The sequence below is a fragment of the Monodon monoceros genome, unplaced genomic scaffold (genome assembly GCF_005190385.1).
Source record: "Monodon monoceros isolate NGI ecotype Baffin Bay Population unplaced genomic scaffold, NGI_Narwhal_1 Super_Scaffold_8, whole genome shotgun sequence".
Classification (NCBI taxonomy): Eukaryota; Metazoa; Chordata; class Mammalia; order Artiodactyla; family Monodontidae; genus Monodon; species Monodon monoceros.
The window spans coordinates 69,708,055-69,726,367 of record NW_021703785.1 but is presented as its reverse complement, the minus strand read 5'-3'; the positions used below and the strand labels follow the sequence as shown (position 1 = coordinate 69,726,367).

Genomic DNA, 18,313 nt, shown 5'->3' with positions numbered 1-18,313 from the left:
TTCTAGAGTCATGAGAAAACTTCTAAACGATGACGTGACACCAATTCCTTGAACATTCTTCAAATCCTTTGCCTAAATTAGTGACTTTTGTGTTAAGAAAACCAGTAACATTTTTAAAGGATTTCAGATTCTCGAAGATAAAATGCTTTTTGCCCTCTTCAGCTAATAACCACAAATTTATTGAGATGAGTTATTTATCCCTTGTTCTCGCCTTGTCCCAAAGAAAGTAGGCCTGTTTTCCCTGGAAGTGTTTCTCCAATCTGGTTTGCTTATGATGTTATTAGGAAGGTGATGGTATGACCGCTTTCTAAGACAATGTGTTGGTCACTTATTCTGTGTCTATTAGTGATTACCCGAATGGTTCCTCTTTCTAGGATGTGATCCACAAAACAAAATTGAAGAATACGTAGCTAGTGTCCTTTTCTTAGGGAAGCTCTTGTGTCATTGCCTAGTTATTTCGTATGGTTCCCAGCACACAACCTCTAATACACAAATATACACACACACACATTCTGTGGTCATGGTAATGTTAGTGTTTGGGAAAGCCTGCCTCTTTTTTAATTGAGGGGACTTTGGTCTGCAGCCAGCACTCGCACTCAGTCTGTCCATTTTACTTGTGATCGTATTCATTTTATATTTTGATGTTGATTTACTGTTCGCAGTGTCTCAGTTGTTTAGAGCAGCCACTCTGTGGACTGGTAGAAGCTCTGTGCCCCGTCTTTAGTGGCGCTTGGTTTCTGTTTCTTGTGCCGGATTAGTAATTGGTATTTCATGAGCTCTCCCAGAACACCTGTCCACTCCCCCGCCCAGGGAAACCAAGACCCCTTTTTTCATTTATACGCAAAATGGAAAATATGGATGTTTTTGTAAGTTAATTTTATTATATGAGGATAGCATACAAAGTACATTCATAGTGACTAGAGATGTAGGACGAGATTCTGTCTTACTTATATCTGCAGCATATATTCTTGGTTTGTATAAAAGTAACTTTAAAATTCCAGTTTCCTTAAATAGTTCTGCACAAAACACACACACACAAATATACATATAGTTACTACCACTGTCGGTCAAAGACGCGCTCCTTCTTTGATCAGTTAAAAGGGGCCGACACGTGGTTGTTTCCTGTGCGGCATTCTTAGGGGCTGGGAAGCGAGGCGCAGCCAGAAGGCCGAGGTCACCTTCTCGGGGTTTGGACCCACTTGCTCCACGGGCCTGAGCGTCATTCTTAGACCAGCTAGATACAGGCTCGCGCGTGGTTCCCGTCCCCTCCTACCCACGCTGCTCCGTGTCCTTGATCTCACAAGTCCTGAAAGGGAGTACTTGTCCTGTCGTTGTTCAGGCCAACCATTTCTGTCGGAGATGACAAATGGGTCTAATAATACCATCAGTCCACTAGTGATTGCATTTTCAGTGCTGTTTCAACGAACCCGTCTGGGACAAGCCCCTCGCCACTGGATACACTCATTCCTCCCAGCTTCCAGTTTTCATTCTATGTTAAGACTCCAGATAAAACCGGACTGATGGGACAGACCCGAGTCTCTGAGGAAGCCGGATTAACACAGTCTATCTAACGTGTTCTTTTGGAAAGATGGTATTACTAAGGCCTCTTAATGATTAAGAGTTAGATTATTGAAATCAAGACATTATATGCATAGCTAAGGTTTTGCTTTGTTTTCACTAACTGCTGGATCCTTAACTGATTTGAGAAGACAGGAGAATCGATTGTGGTCTTCTTGTAATTGCCCTGTTTGACCTCCTCCCGGTTACCCGATTTCTACTGTTGCCAGGGGTCACAGGTGCTTTCGGGCTTGTGAAGAACAGGAAGAAGGCCCCCCTCTCCAGGGCCCTGGCCCGATACTGTCTGCACTTGACTCTTGCTGGAGACTGGCTCCTCCAGTAGAGTCCCCGCCCCCGGAAGCAGCCGACGTCTTGCTGGGGACGTTCCAGCTCTCCCATCTCTTCATACGAAGAGCCTTGAAGCGAGACTGTGGCACACGGGGCAGGAAGCACAGGCCCGTCTATCACTTCCGTCTCAGGTTCTAGAGTTAAGAAGGGAAGCGTCCTCTTCTCTACCAGGAGCAGTGATTCCTTGTGGCCTGTCTGGCTCCAGCTGGCCCCAGAAGGTGTGCACAGCCTGAACACGCAGCGTCACGCAGCGCCAGTGAGGGGTCCAGGGCCTCTGGACCCTGAGAAGTAGGCACCCTTTTGTACCCTGTCTCCCCATTTCCATCATCCTCAGACCCAAGGCAAGGCCCAAAGTAGATGAAAAGAGGCTTTTCTCCTACTGTCGGCTCATTAACTAATACCCGGAGTCCCCATTCTAGAAGTATCTTGCATAAATTACATACCACCTTTTTCCTCAAGGAGCATAAAGTGCTTAGTAGACATTGGTCAATGCTCTTCTGTCTAAGAGGCGAGCGTGGGTAGGGTCTCCACCGAATAAGAAGGACACCTGGTTGACTTCTGTCCTCGGGTCGCCACGGTTTTCGGGAGTTGGTCTGGTTGGCGTGGAGATGGGGTTTTCACTCCGCCTTCTCTTTTTTTCCTCCATCTATCCTAGTTTGGGTCTAGAGTAAACCTACACAAGACTGTTTTCCTTCTCCTCAGCTTCCTTTTATAACTAACTGCACGAAACAGGTTAATACCAAAAACTGAGTTAAGTGTCTTGACTAGATGTTAATACTCCAGATGGAATCTGACGGTATCTTTGAAAACGTGGCTTTAAGCCGAACCGGTGATCTAGCAGACCAGACTCACTGGGCTGAGCTTCCTGGGAGCGGCGCGTGGGGAGAGGCGACCCCCGCCCCCGGCACCCCCCCCCGCCCCGCCCAGCTCAGGGGGTTGGGGTCAGCGTGTCCTGCTGGGGGGCCGGCGGGGGGACGGGCTTGGCTTCGAGCTCCACCCAGCGCTGGAGACGAAAGCCGTGCCCCGTCTGGGAAGAGGCACAGAACCCATCCCATAGCTGAGGTGGTGCAATGTGCTTGGTCGTTCCAAAAATTACGTTTGGCCTTTTTTGGCCTCTGCTCACCGCCCACCCCCTGTCCTGTCTGCTCCCTGGCTGGTTCTCGAACGTGGACCCAGTGGCACTGTCCCCATCCCACTCCGTCCCCGCGCCCTGTCCTGTTCTCTTCCTCTCTCCCCTCCTCCTCCCAGGCCGTGTCAGCTGCTGCAGGGCCCCAGAGCCACGCCTTTGCTGCACAGGCCTGTGACAGGTGACAGTGTGTGTCCTCAACCACCCGGAGCCCGGCGGCCCTGGGGCCCCGGGGAGGAGAAGCAAGTCCTGGGGCTGAGGAAGGATTTCTCCTACCCTCCGAGTCCCGCGAGGGTTGGCAGTGGTGCTCTTGGCTTTATCTATCTGGGGTTACATTCTTGTTAGTCAAAAGAGACAAAAAGCACTATTAACAGTCACACAAAAGCAGCTGGCTTCTGTGGAAAGGAAGAGGTGTCGATTTATATATGCATAATACTGGCAAAAGCTACTTTTCTGGGGGTATGAATACACACGTGGTTCTAGAAAGAAGGCTGTGCTGAGTCGGGCCCTAGACGGGTGCCGTGGAGTACGGGACCACGGAGTTGTAGTCGGGTGGGGGAGAGCAGCACGAAATCTTCCTCTCCAGCTCCGAGGGGTCATAGGTGAATCTGCGCCGGCCTCTGCTGAGGTGCCCACAGCTGGCATGGCAGAACGCGGGTCTGCTGAGGTCAGAAAGGCCCGACTCCTTACTTGTACTTGTTACTCTCAAGCTAAAGAAAGAAAACAAAGGAAAAGAATCAACCGTACAAAGTTGATTTCTTGAACACACTCAAGTCCACCCCTTAGTGGGTCGTTTGCTCATAGGCGTCCTGGGGTTCATGGCTGTGGAGTCCCACCTCGCCCTCTGCCCAGGTCTCTGGAGCTGCGCACGGCCTCTCTGCCACCAGCTGGGGGTCATTCCGTCGGCCGGCCAGGGCCGAGGGTGGAATTAGTTAAGGCAAACCCAGAACTGCTGGTGGAAAATAGCCCCCAGGCTTGGGTCCAGCCCTCCCCTACTCCTGTGATTGGCTCAGAGATGCTCCCCAGCCCCGCAAATATTCAAGTCGAATCCCTGGAACCTAGGAATAGCACTTTATAAGGCAAGAGCTGCGATTGAGCTAAAGGATCTCCGGAGGCGGCGCCTGGCCTGCGTCCCCCAGGTGGGCCTCAAGCACAATCACACGCGTCCTTATAAGAGAGGCGGAGGTGGCGTCACGGCGCACGCAGGAGGAGCGGGAAGGTGGGGCCGAGGAGACGCCGGGGGCGGCACCGCTGGAGGAGGAGAGGCACGGTCTTCCCCGGGGCCCCCCGAGGGAGCGCAGCCCTGTGACAGCTTCATCTGGGACGTCCGGCCTCCGGAACTCCTGTGTTGAGCCACCGAGTTTGTGGAAGTTTGTTACAGCCGCCTGGAAAAACTACTAGAACGTCCTACGGAAAGGTGAGCACAGCCGTCCGTCTCCCTCTCCTGTTTGTGCTCCAGAGGAGAGGCATGTCCAGTTAAGGCGGTGTATCGCGGCAAGGGTGAAGGGGCAGGGGACTGGCTGCTGGCTTCCGTGCGTCGCATGCAGCCCAGGACGCCGCGCCGGGCAGAGGAGCTTCTCTTGTCCTCCCGTGTTTGGTGGGCTTAACAGCTGGGATGAGAATGAGAACCCCGGGCGCCACGACGTTGTTTGATTGGCTCTGCATTAGCGCGCCCAGCCTTCGATCCATGTTCTGTATTTTAGTCTCCGAGTAGAGGATGCAATGGGTGGTTTTCCTTTTTTCCACACAGGAAAGTGTTTCTGGAAGTGTTTTAAAGCAGGAAACAAAAGCGCGTGGGTCCCGCTTCTCCCGTCACTCCCCGCGGTGTCCCCTGACCTGCCCGGCGCGCGGCTCTGGGCCCCCGGGCGGGGGAGGGGGGGCGCCGCAGAGGACACGCGTGCGCAGGTGTTCGGGCCCGAACGTTCCCGGCCCTCCAGCTCCCTGGGGTTGATGCGCTGTGGGCCCCATCGCTCAGAGGCGTCTGTGGCCACCCTTTGACTTGGACCAGGGCCAGCAAACTAGCCGTGCGCTGGCCACCTGTTTGGGTTTTTTTTTTTTGTTTTGTTAAGCAACAGATGTATTGACGTACAACTTACATACTATGCGATTCACCTATTTAAAGCGTACAGGCCAGTGGTGGTTAGTATATTTACAGATGGCTCTTCTGGGCATTTCATATACATGGACTCATACGATGCATAGTGTTTCATGAGCGGCTCTTTTCACTTAATTCAAGGTTCATCCATGTTGCAGCGTGTATCGGTACCTCATACTTTTTATTGACAAATCTCCTTCTATTGTACAGATATATGCATTTTAGTTATCCCTTCGCCAATTGATAGACATTCGAGTTGTTTCTTCCTTTGGTCATTATGAATAATGCTGCTGTGAACATTTGTGTGCAAGTTTCTGTGCGGACGTAAGTTTTCATTTCCGTGGGGTATATACCTACGGAGCTGAATTGCCGGTTCCTAGACTAACTATTTAGCCTTCTGAGGAACTGCTAGACTGTTTTCCAAAGTGGCTGCACTGTTTTATGTTCCTACCGGCGAGCATACAGGGTTCTAATTTCTCCATCTCCTCGCCAGCACTGACTCTGATTCCAGCCATGCGGGCAGGTGTGAAGAAGGGGTGTCTCATGTGCCTTGCATCTCCCTGATGACTAACGAGGTTAAGCCTATTTTCCTGTGCTCCCTGGCCGCGGTTGCCTGCTTCTGTAGGGAGAGGTGACCGCGCACAGCTGCAGCTCCTTGCTCGTGTACCGGGGACGGCTGCTTCTGTAAGTGGCAGAGGCGAGCCGTGGTTTGCCCTCTGGCTCTGTGAGTCAGCAGAGCCCTGATTTAGGTACAAGAGGAGCAGGACGGTTCTGCCTGTGGGTGAGTCAGGGGCAGGCGTTTGAACCGGGAAGGGACGAGCACCAAGAGGGTCGTCCTGGAGGGTCCAGCGACAGCCCACGTTTTCTGACGGCGTTGCCACCGGCCGCTGTGTGGAGGAAGGAAAGCCACGGTCCACAGGACGTGAGCACTCACTTGGAAGGGTTGGGGTGTCAGGAGGGCGAGTCTCAGGACTGGACGGCAGTAGTCAGGCCCTTCCTGTGCCGCTGCTGCCGGCCCGGGATGGTGAGGGGTGCGCGTCCCCTCCCTGCCCCTGTGAGCAGGTCTCTATCTGACTGTGCACTGTTGACAGCTGGAGACATGGGGCTCCTTTCCACCGAGGGGCTGTGCTTCATGGGCTCGGACTGCCTGTCCTTGCCCGTGAAGCAAGTTCTGTTTTCTCTTAAATCCCAGTCTTCCTTCCCAGAACATGGCGCTCAGATATCTGATTTTATGCCCTCTTTCCTGTCCTTCTGGGGAGAAAAAAGTGCTTTCTGCACGGCCTGGACACTATGGTCTAGGAGGGCAGGTAGCCCTCAAGTATCGCCATGAAACCCTCTCCCCCGGCATCTTCCTTCTCGCCCCTCCGGGAACTGGTCAAAGCCCCCCAGCGTCCTTACTCAATCTTCAGTGAGGCTTTGGGTTTACTCTCGGCCCAGGTGAAGCGCTTTAGCAAGGGAGAGGCCAGCAGGGTGCCACTGTCCAGCTGGTAGTCCTGAAGGGAAGAAGGAAAAGGTTACACCTCTTGCTTGACCTGGAGGGGCCCATGCCAATCGGGGTGTGATGTTGGGATGCGCATCTAAGGTCACTCCAGGCTCTGGCCTCATCTTCCACACTCCCTGCCTGTGAAGACACAGCATTGTCTCCATATCGGCAAGTCTAAACTTTGTCAGTCACAAGAAATCCCTGTGCCCAGTGACTGAGGCCCTTCCTCCTGACGGTGAAGAAAGCAAATGTAAACAAAAGGGAAAACTGCGGGTACCAGGTGAGCGTTTTTCCTCGTCAACTTTTATGCAAATTATTGCTTAAATATATTAAAGATAGTTGGACGGATGACTTGGCAATGATATGTAAAGACTCTGAGAAATGATAAAGACACGGTTTAATTTTTCTTGAAGATTCTACAGAATTTTTTAGGCCCTCCTGTGTGATGGTTTCCAGCCATTCTGTTTCCTTGTTGGTTCGTATTTAGCACTGAGTTTTATGCAGGGTCCTGACTCTGTTAACACGGCGTTTCCAGTGAGTGGACCCCACACGTGGTTCCTGCCACCTTCAGTCCCCCCGTGGCTCTGTCTGTGTCCTTAACTATCGTCAGTAAAGGAGCCTCAGGAAGGGGCCTACCCCAGTTCCCCAGGTACTCAGGTGGGCAGGGCTGAGGGTCAAAGAAGCCTTCCATGTTTTGTTTCTTATCGTCTCCTTGGACTTAAAACCAGTGTTTCTAAGCAGCAAACCAAAATTTCCAGCCACTTTGCCTTTGTATTCACCAGCTTATTTGTAATTTTTTTAGTGTTTAAATAATCTTTCCTTTTTATCTGGTGTGTTTGGAAGGTTTTGGTGTTTTTCAGTGATGACTGTGCTGTGTCTCAAGGCCACGCTCTTTGTGGTCATCACCTTCACACCACAGTAGGTTTTTTTTTTTTTTTTTGCGGTACGTGGGCCTCTCACTGCTGTGGCCTCTCCCGTTGCGGAGCACAGGCTCCGGACGCGCAGGCTCAGCGGCCATGGCTCACGGGTGCAGCCGCTCCGTGGCATGTGGGATCTTCCCGGACCGGGGCACGAACCCGTGTGCCCTGCATCGGCAGGCGGACTCTCAACCACTGCGCCACCAGGGAAGCCCCCACCGTAGGTTTTACAGGCCTTTTTTGGGTCACGACTCCGTGAGCGGCCCTGAGATGCAGCGGCCATGTCTCTTGTCCAGCCCTTCCTCTCCTCCCCTTATTCTCTCAGCCCCACATCCCAGATCTTTTAAAGGGACAAGCTGGTTGAGGCCTCTTGTTTGCTGGGCTGTATGGATCACTTTGCCCTGTGTGGTTGGGTGGGAACAGAGGCCTAGGAGATTCTTCCAGGATCTCAGAGCTGCTCGTGGGAGAGGGCTCTCTGTCGCACCACGAAGGTGCAACCACTCACACAGCTTTTAGTTCCTCTAATGCTCTGAAAGCAAGGTTCCATCACTGATGGCCAAGAAGCTTAGAAACACACAGTGAGGTTTCGTAGGGGACTGAGTTACGCCCAGGCAAGGACATGGGCCCTGGAGTGAATCCTGGGTCATCTTCAAACTACAGAATTACTTTCAAATTAGCTCTGTGTATTCTATGTCTTGTTGTCAGCCCCCCTGAAATGGTCATTTCAGCCACCACTGATTACTGGCCCCCGTTGACCTAGAGCCACCGGACGACTGGAGCTTGTGTTTGGATGGGGTGCACTGAGTAGGTTCCTTCCATTACTTACATCAAGCATGGACGTGGCATTTGGTGAAAGTTCTTCAAAGGTTTTGATTTTTTCCAGGCTGATGAAATTGAGAGCATTTACATATCTAAAGAAGAAGCAGAAAGAATAATCAAGACAGGAAAATGCATCCAGTTTTGATTAGTCAGGAGACCATGGGCACCACATCCCAGCTAAGGTGAACCCAAATACTAGGAGTCACCTCATCCCCCTTGAGGCTGCAATTCTCTGGCTGTGTCTCCCTGGGAATCCAGACAGTGGTGCTACTTCCTCCTGTGGTTGCTAATCCACGTTGCATAGTTTTGAGCAAAACCCCCCAGAGGGACCCTTGAGAGACGAGGTAGCGGTCAGGCCTCTGGTCCCCCGTGGAACCAGATGGTGTCGGGCTGAGAAGAGACCTGGGTCGTCATCTGGTCTAAACACCCATGTTACAAAGAAATGGGAAATGATGCCCAGAGAGGTGATGTGGCTTCATCATGTACAGCTGCTACTTCTGAAAGGACATGACCCGTCAGGGTCACACAGCTGATTCAATGGCATAATCGAGCACCAGGGCTAGTCTCGTGTATCCAGTTTTGCGATCACAGATCGGGAGAAAGGGGTAGTATTTGGATGAGCTCCCTGTGACTGCCTGCTGAGCTTTGGTTGATCTGTTGGGAGGGGCCGGCAGAGGGACCCTCTGTACGCCCCCTCACCTGAGGCCCTGTCACCACCGACAAGGCCCCATCTCTTAGGCGAGCTCCCTATTGGGCCCAAGGCTAAGCAACAGACCGGAAAGGCCCGTGTAACTTTGACACCTTCCTCCCCAGGTCTGACCCAATCCGCCCCTGCTAATTTATTTAATCCACGCTTACTTTTCTCATCTTTAAAACAATGGATGACTCATCTGGGCCGGTTGTGAAGTATGAATCGTGCCGCTGACCTGTGACCCAGCACCGCAAATCTGGGCCGGCCACTGGACTTCTTCCAGGCCTGTCCCAGACCATCAGTCTTTCCAGCTCTTCCCTAGTCACCTGCCAAGCTTGGCTGAACTGAGGTTGGAGCCCTAGGAGTGTACCGACTGCAGGCAAAAATGCTAGAAGGCCCCCAGGATAGTCTAAAAGTCCTGAAACGAGTCCTGACCACACGGGGACAGGGAGGGAGTGTCAGAACACCTGGGTTAGAAGTTCTATTCTGCGGCTTTCGAGCCGCACAGTTTTGGCATGCTGTCCTCTGTGGAGCTCTAATGTCCCCACTTGTATAACAGGAACACTTCATAGGGTTGGTTTGAGCATGGTGCCAGACCACACAGCACGTGTCTAACCATTAGCACTGAATGTGTGTGACACACGTGTCACTGCTAGGACTGAGGTGCCGACCCCGCCCAGCACGGCTACTCAGTACATCTTTCTTCCCTTACACCTTCTCCAATTTCCTCTAGGCTAACGAGAGGTACTTAGTTTGTCAGGTAAGAAAACAAATCCACTTTGTTGCATTTTATCGAAGGTATCATGAAAAAAGTCAAGGTCATTGGGGGGAACAAAAGAGGAGTTCTTCTAGAATAAGACAGACTAAAGAAATGAAAGAAAATGCAAAGTGTTCTTGATTGGATGACGCTTTTAAAAAAGGTACATAAGACATTTGGGGGAAATAATGGAGATTTGAAAATTTAATAGTATGAAGGGATTATCAATTTTCTTTGGTGTGATAATTTTTGGCATGGTGGCACAGAAGACTATCCCTTATGAGATGTATACCAAAGTATTTAGAGGGAAGGTGTTACAGTGCCTTATGCCCTTTTCCAAAAGGTTCGGCAAAAAGAAAAATACACACATACACACGTATCGAGTACGTAGACGAAATAAGGTAAAATGTATGTTTGGGTTTAGGAGGTGGGCTTTTATTTATGTTTGAAAATTTTATAAAATGAAGTTGGGGAAAGAGAGATCTTACCTGACATTATCAGAACTTCCTGAATTAAACTTTGGAGCAGAAATATCTTCCTTGAAGAAGTCCTCTGAGAAGGCAGGAGTTGAGTACGTAAACCCACTATTTCCTGTCAGTATGGCATTGAGTGGGATATAGTCCTTGCCATCCTAAAACACCAAAGACAGGTGTAGTCGCATGCATTTCTACTTCAGCCTGTTTCTGTGGGACACTGTTTCAGTTCAACTATGTCATTTCCACAATCTTGATTGTGTTTGGGGAAGATAAGTCTGCACACACCCGCACACGCCCACACCCCCCCCACACACGTGTTTTCTTTTACTCCTGAGCTCAGCTATTAATAGCCATTAAAATAACAGACAAAGAAGACACTCCCTTGACTTATATTGAAGGCATCTGGCCTTCTGATATTCTAGATAAATTTACCTGTTGTACATTGGCTTGAAGCAAGTCGCCTAGTTTTTCCACAAGTTCTGCGAATCTTGGCCTTTCTTTTGGGTCTTTGTGCCAGCAGTCCAACATGATCTGGTAGCTGTTGGGTGAGAGCACAGCAGAGATTGCTGGAGAGCGAGCAGTGGGGGGTACACAGACTGCCCTACACACTGGCCAAGGGATGGGTGTTGTCATGGGTATAAAGACGATGCTTCTCGTAGCATGCAGTGCTTGCTCCACTTTTAGATGTGGGTATGCAGCCACGACACATAAAAAGGGTGCTCGGGCCAGGTCCTGCTGGTAGTGGAAAACACGTCTACACAGGCAGACTCTCAAACCAACCCTCCAGAGCCCATGACGACCCAGGCTGTTGGCGGGAGGGGGGGCTGAGCTCTGAGTGAAGCCGAGCTGTCTGGGGGGAAACGCCAGTGGTCACTCGGCCATGAAGTGTCACGTCCTCCCCTCACTGTGCAAAGCAGGACAGTGTCCTTAAAGGTGGAAAGTGGATATAGACACAGATATCCACGGGTGAACAGTCTGCAGTCTTAGGACCTTCTCAGGCTGGAATGAAGGCTGCCCTGGGCTCCTGCATGAGCACATGGGATGTCTTACCCCTCACAGTTGCTTTGTCGAGCTCAGCGGTGGAGGTGGGCAGGGGGAGGCACTGTGTACACGACCCACATCGCATCCAAAAGGTGGACGTCCACACAGAGTGTGGGTAGCTCCTCGGGCCGTATGCTAGTTCCTTCCATGTGGCTGACTGCCCCACCCCCAGCATTTCAAAGCCACCATTACAAACTGGCCTCTCTCCGCACAAGGCAAAAGTACAGGCTGGCTTTTGGATATGAAACCGTTTGTCTTAGTGTCCCAGAAGCCGACTCTTGTCCCGGGATTTAAATGTCAACAGGGTTCCTCTGTGATGCTCCTGACACTTTAGGCCGAAGGGTATCGGGCTCCTCTCTCAGTCACGTCTGCAGGGAGTAGAGGTCTCTACCTGCCCCTTTTGGGCACACCACCTCCCAGGCATCTGTACACACACTGGCTTTAGGATCTATTCTCTTTGTTCTCCTCGGGATGTTGATTGTAAGTCATCTCTTCTCTCAGGAGATCCCCTAGAGAGGACTCTGACCAGGTCGGATCAAAATCTAAATGGGCCTGGACTCTGGATCTGGGTCAGAACCCGGCTGAGAGCCCTGCTCAGGCAGGGACCTCCTCTCCAGACCCCTCACCTAACCCAGGGCCTGCCTGTGCGCACTCAACAAATGTCTGCTGAAGGAAGTCAGACTGATCTCCTAGAAGAGAACGTGCTGCTCCTTCCATGAATCCCTAATTCCCAAGGCAGACTGCAGACACGGCTGGGACCTGGGCGCTGCCAGGATGCACCTGAGGTGACGCATCCCTGCTGCCACCTCTCAGATGTGAGCCTGCAGGCGGCACCCACAGCTCCAAGTGTCTCTTAAGGCTATCCCTATTTTGTGTCAAAGTCTATGAGGTGGCTGACGGACAGGGAGAATATAGGAAGGTTAAAAGAAAAAAAAAAGCAGAGTATGAGGAGGGATATAAAAATAACAGTGAGAAAAGGTTGAAACTACAGGCAGAGTTAAGATGCACAATTTATATCATGATTTTGAGTAGTTTGACAGAGGCAGTGCTCTAAGCTTCCAGGCAGCTGGTGAAAGGAAGGAATAACCAGTTCAATGATGCACATGAGCCGGAAGCTAAAAATAAACCAGCTACTTGGAAGAAGTATGGCTATTCCCAGAACTGAAATCTGAAAGGAGGTTCTTGTAGACACCTCTCAACTGCATCATTATCCGGGTAATAATGACTTCATGGGATGGCCTTGTGCATTGTCTTTCAATGCTGGCCAAAGTCTCAATGGCAAAAAATCCCGTTCAGTAAAAACAATGCTAAGAGGTAGAACAGTGTGGTCCAGGTGTGTGTCCAAAGGCTCTGATTTAACCCCGGGATAAAATTCTAGGTACCCAAGGGGTTGGGAGCACCATGTGGTCTTCAGAACGTTCCACGGGCACTGGTCTTCACAAGCAAACTCTCCTGATACTTGGCTGGTGGAGCTGAGGTCCTCCTTTCTGATAGGATATCTGCTTGCTGGGTACTTAAGTCTTTGTTTAGGGACGGACAGGAGTTCATAAAGATCACGTGTCTGAATTGCTAACTTTCCTCCATTTGTCCAAACTTCCGGGTCAAGACTCTTTTCAGAAGATGATTCTGGTTCCCTCCCACCTGTGTCTCACCTACTGGACCTGTTTGACCTAAATCCTAGGGGCGGGCTGTGGGTTGACTTGTTCTAAGAGTGGTGAGGGCCCTTGGGTGAGTGTGCTATGTGGTCCAGTGTCAGGTACCACTGCAGTGGGGCTCAGCTTATAGACACCAAGGAGGCTGGGACTCTGGGCTGTCGTCGCTGCTCTCTGGGGGACACGGGACAGGCCCCTTAACTCTCGCTGACGAGCAGTGCCTCAGAGTGAGGGCTCAAGGCACGTGCTCCATCCAGGCAACCCAGGCCAGCCTGCTAGCGACCACAGGGCTAGAGTAGCATAAGACAGTCCCATGTGGATCTCATATTAAGGTCCGTTTACACATCTTACTAATTTATTGAGATAGGTACAGAAATGCACGCTACAGAGGCAGGTGGTCACGAGACTCGAGTCTGGGATCCTCACCCCAGGGGCGTGGGCTGTGGCACAGGCTGGCCTGTGTCTGCCTTACCTTGTCTAAGGCTCCCTTTTCTTTAGCAAGAAACAGATTCTCAGAGACCACTGGAAGAACAGTAAATATATACACAGATATTCTATACAAGGCAGCCAAAGCAAGAAAGGCTTGAACCAGGCAAAAAGAAAAAAAAAATATGGGGGGGGGGTGCCCTGAGAGTAGGGAGCATTTGGTCAAGCAGAGGCCCCAGACTTATGCCGACCAGCATCACTTCGCTGCTGAGAGGCAGCTGGTGGGGGAAATGCAAGGCCTGTGAACAGGATTCTGCCAGGTTCCTCTCTGCTGAAACCACCCGAAGGGACCACCTGCGACTCTTGCTGTTTTTTATTTTGATTCTTGGTTTCTGACTTCTAGTTTCCACTCCTCTTGCCTAAGATTCAGTGCAAATCATCTCAAACACCAAAGGAAAAGAAAAAAAAAAATCAAAACATTCATTATTTCTTCCCTTATTGAAAGACATCTGATTAAACAGGCTCTGAGCGAGGAATGAGTGACTCACGTTAAAACCGTTTTACATCACTAAGTAAACAGGTTTAATAAAGAAAAGAGACACCAGTTGCACCCAACCCCATGGCCCTTCTAGAAAACAAGCCAGGGGTGACGGGACGGTGAGAAAAGCTTCCTTTCCAAGCTATCACCCAAGCTCCCAAGGGCATGCCAATTTAGACCAAGTTCAGGTCATAGAACCCTAGTTCTGAGAGCTGCCCTTCATCCTCACCAGGGCCTTCCCGCTGTTGGAACAAACAGGAGGGAAATGACTCCAACAGCTTTCAAACGCTGAAGGTTTGAATTCTGGACTTCTCAACAAACGATTCACAAAGCTGCTTCTTTCTTTTTATAGTTTCTAAAATAAAATCCCTAGAATTGAGGGACCATCCTTCTTTCTGTGGACTGGGGTACAAGTGCTACCTTATATAAAGACTTGAAGGTTTGATAAAGTCCAAGTGAGTTTTGGGCCCAAAGTTGATGTGAGTTGTTTTGGACCAGAACCTGGGTAAGAATTGGAAACACACCCTGCAGGTGTGTAGCGTGGTGCTGGGGGCTCGGTTTGCTTAACTAATTGGCAAAGTGGCAAATCGCCTAGGCGTCCTGTGCCTTGGTCGTCTCATCTGTAAGGTGGAGATAATGACAGCAGCCGCTTTATCGGGTTGTTATGAGAATGAGGTAAGTTAATATGTTAAAGTGCCTAAGACAGTGCCTGATGCTTAATAAGGACTAAGTAACGAATAAATGCTGTTGTTAATGACCGCAATCATTATTACTGTTAGTCACTGGGAACTTGCTTTTGTGATTTTCAGATTATATGAAAAGTCAAAGGAAATATTTAATTCAAAGCATGAGTGGACATATTAGACATTTCTTCTAAGGAACATGGGGTATATTCCTAATTTAACCGTCCTGTGATCTAGGGAGCTCAGTCCAGAGGACCGCCTTTAAATCTGTCTCCTCTCTACTTAGCCGGCAAATCACGAGACTTCTCAGAGGCTTAGTTTCGTCACTCATCCAATTCAGGTGAAAATTCCCGTCTGCCTGCCCCTCAAGCGGGCTGGGATCTTCGCTTAGAAAACTGTAAAGTGCAAAGTCATCTCATTTTAAACCAGACCTCCTGGTGTCTGCCCCTGTCCACCACGTAAAAGCAGTGAGCAATTGAGAACTCTCCTGCCTTTAAAATCTCTCTCCAGTCCAGCGCAGGCCTGGGGCTAATCTAGCCGCGTCCCCAGCTCTCAGAAGGGCCTTGTGCTTTGCTGGCAAGGACACCACGTACGACCGAGAAGGCCGGGTCCCTTCTCCCCTCTGCACTCAGGCCGCTCCCCAGCCCCGCCTCCGTGGCCCGAGTCCCCCGTCCTCATGGTCCCGGGTCTGACCTAGCTTGTCTCTGGGCCGTGGAGGAAAGAGAGGGCACTTTGGCCAAGCGCACACTTTCTTCGTTCCCTCCGACTCCTCCCAAAGGCCATCGAGGGGCTCCTCACAGCCCCAAGTTGTGTGGGTGGGAGGGGGAGGGCCCCCTGTCTGTTCGGGAAAGGTGGTACCGCCGCGAGCATGGGCGGGGGGCCGGGGGGGGCGGTGGCGAGTCCTTGTCTAGCAGCCTGAGAGAACTGCCGGGGTCATCACCTTCCTGCCCAGGCCTCAGGGCAAAACACCCGCAGAGCGTCAGGAAGACAGAGTCTGAGAGGGGCGAGCAAGCACTTGTCCAAGGTGGACAGCCCTCACCCTGGTCCTCCCGTCCTCCTAGAGCCACGGGGCCAAGCGGAGGGGCCACCGCCAGCAGCAGCCCCAGCCCCCCGCTCCGCACAGGCTGAAGGTGCCTCGTTGCCCACGCGGGCCTCCGGGGAGCAGGGTTCCTACCCAGTCCGGACCCCCGTTCCTCTCCTCCACATCTCCCCCTACACTCCAGCCAGCCCCCCATGGTCGCGGGTGTGGCTGGAGGGCCGGTCAGCTGCGGAGCCCGTGGGCCCACTTTGTGAGCGGGCACGGGGTCTGGTCTCCACTTCCCGGGCGGGCTGTTCAGTTGTGCCCGGGCTCCTAGCTAGAAGCTGTGTTCCTAACCTCGGCTCGCAGCTACGTTGGGGGTGGAGAGAAGCCCTAGGTAGGGACGGGTCCAGGACGTGACGCCTCGCTTCTGGAACGTGCTCCCGGCACGGCTGGGCCCCAGGGGGCTAGGCAGGGGCGACCCTGGAGTAAGGAGAGCCCCCTGCATCTCCCAGGACAGGGGCTCTGGACGTCAGCAGCACGTCCCCTTCCTGAGGCGGCCTGGCCGGCGGTGCGGGGATGGGGAGCCAAGGGCTGGAGGTGACGGGGGCTCACATTTCGGGCGTGGCGTACTCCGGGGCCCGCATCCTCATGCCGTCCTTCAGGCGGCTGCAGAAGTCCTCGTCCATCTGCACGCCCGGGTACGGGGACCCACCTGTACCGGAACACAGGGCACGTTATGGCCTCAGGGCACAAAACGCCCCGGGGGGCAATTCCGTGTCTCTTTCCTCCCTTCCAGGTGAGGGCTGGGTAGTGAACTCCTGGTGATGGGAACGGACCTCAGCGCACAGCGCAAGCCCCAGGGCAGCTCAGCGGATCCTTGCTGGCGACAGGCTTGGCTGCTTGGCGCCCTGGTGCTGGATGTCAGATGCCCGCAGGCCGTTCCCGTGGCTGCTCTGGTCTGTTGGGTCAGGAGGAAGGGTGGCACCTGAGGGGTCCCTCCCCTCTCCCTACAAGGAACCCTAGAGAAAGCCCAGCATTTAGAGACTCCTTCCTTGAGTTAATGAGCTGCTTTTTAAAAAGCCAGTAGACTCGGGAGGCGGTCACTGGTGGCTCACTCCCAGCTCACTGAGAACGACTTTAACTCACTACTCTCGTGTAAGGTTCGCACAGCACTGGGGGACCGGTTGCCGTGAGGGGCCCGAGGGAAGGGGGCCAGGAGCTGCAGGACTGGGCTGGCTGCTGTGGGGGCGGGGCTTGCAGGGGGCCCAGAGGAGCCTGGACTTTGCCTTTTGCCAGTTTTTCTGGGCAGGGTCGCAGGTAAAGGTCCCTCTTAGAGGGACTGGTGGCTGAGGTAGGGCTCGAGGGTAGCAGGCCCTCCCGATCTGCCCTGTTCCAGACCTCGAACCTAGTGTGTCTCAGCATTTGTTTGTCTGCACTTTCGAGTGACTGCCGTCAGGAGGAAGCAGCTGGGTGGCGTGCAGCACTGGCCCTGCGTCACCGCGGGGCCACTGTGGCCGCCAAGCTGCTTTCAAAGACTGGAAGCAGCAGGTGCCTGTCATCGAAAGCAGGGGAATGTTTTTCACACATTACAGGAAACCAGGGATGTTACTGGGTGACTTTTTATTTGCTCTGCAAGGCAAGTTTCTGGCAAAGTCCGAAAGACTCTTGGCTAGACCCAGCGTTTGGGAGGCCTCGGAGCATCGGTGCATGTCTGCGAGCAGATTGGGGCTCCGGGCGCATCTGTGTGCTTGGGCGCCCTGACGAGGCTTCCAGCCACCGCAGTGGGTGCTGGTGGAAGCAGGGTGAATACAACCAGCGTTCCTGCCGCTCACTCTGCATAAACCAGCGTCTGGGGCTGGCTGTGCCGACATCAGAGGCACGGGTTGAGCTGTGTTTGTTGGGTCTTTCCTGGGAAATTCTGCGGGGAGGGGGGGACGCGGGGAGGGAAGAGGAATGGGTGTTTGAGGAATTAGAAAAAGGGGGCCGAGGACAGGGAAGGAGTAGCCAGACTGGCTGAAGACAAGCCTGACTGCGGATCTTACTCTGGTCAGACCTCGTTCACGGCCCTACGAACATCTTTGCGGTGCAGGCGCACGTGCACACGCCACTCGCCTGAGCCTACGTGGGTGTTAGATGCTGATCTGCCCGCGGACACTCGGCAGAGGGGCGGGCGTTCGGTTCTGGCCTGTCTGCTCTCATCCTGCCCCCAGGTTTACCTAAGGAGAAGATTTCCCACAGCAGTACTCCGTAAGACCACACGTCGCTCTTGGTGCTGTAGCTTTTGTCAAAGATGGATTCGGGAGCCATCCACTTCAGAGGAAGTCGAGTCTAGAAAAGGGCAAGGGGGCCTTGAGCAGGAGAACGTGACAACAAAGCACATTCAACCCATGTGCCCACGGGGTCACCTCCCAGATAACATTTGGCCTATAAGTCATTTCCTAGAGCAGCAATGGTTTCCCAGCATGGAGGAAACTCATAACATGCAGTGTTACGCTGAAAGAGGGAGAGTTGTGTGCTACACCAATTCCTGTGATGGCAACAGTTGTTCAGTGAGCCCTTCCTACGAGCACAGCATGTCCTGACTCTGTAAGAAATCCTTCTCCCCACAAGAGCTCACACTCTACAGAGACCTGGGAAAGAGTGATCTGAAGTAGAAGGCATCCTGAAACTCGATAATTTCCTG

General features: G+C 52.4%; 1 protein-coding gene across 1 annotated transcript in view; it reads right to left on the bottom strand.

Moving 5' to 3' along the window:
- Nucleotides 1–2,846: 2,846 nt before the first annotated feature.
- The window catches only part of FLT1 (fms related tyrosine kinase 1), a 169,606-nt gene continuing 154,139 nt past the window's right edge, over nucleotides 2,847–18,313 (bottom strand). Inside the window, exons 24-30 of the mRNA XM_029210240.1 lie at nucleotides 17,847–17,958; nucleotides 16,243–16,342; nucleotides 10,702–10,807; nucleotides 10,282–10,424; nucleotides 8,353–8,437; nucleotides 6,525–6,619; nucleotides 2,847–3,741 (exon numbers count right to left, since the gene is read on the bottom strand). Coding sequence (XP_029066073.1) covers nucleotides 3,540–3,741; nucleotides 6,525–6,619; nucleotides 8,353–8,437; nucleotides 10,282–10,424; nucleotides 10,702–10,807; nucleotides 16,243–16,342; nucleotides 17,847–17,958 — 843 coding nt within the window. The 3' untranslated portion in view covers nucleotides 2,847–3,539. The remainder of the gene's footprint in view (nucleotides 3,742–6,524; nucleotides 6,620–8,352; nucleotides 8,438–10,281; nucleotides 10,425–10,701; nucleotides 10,808–16,242; nucleotides 16,343–17,846; nucleotides 17,959–18,313) is intronic.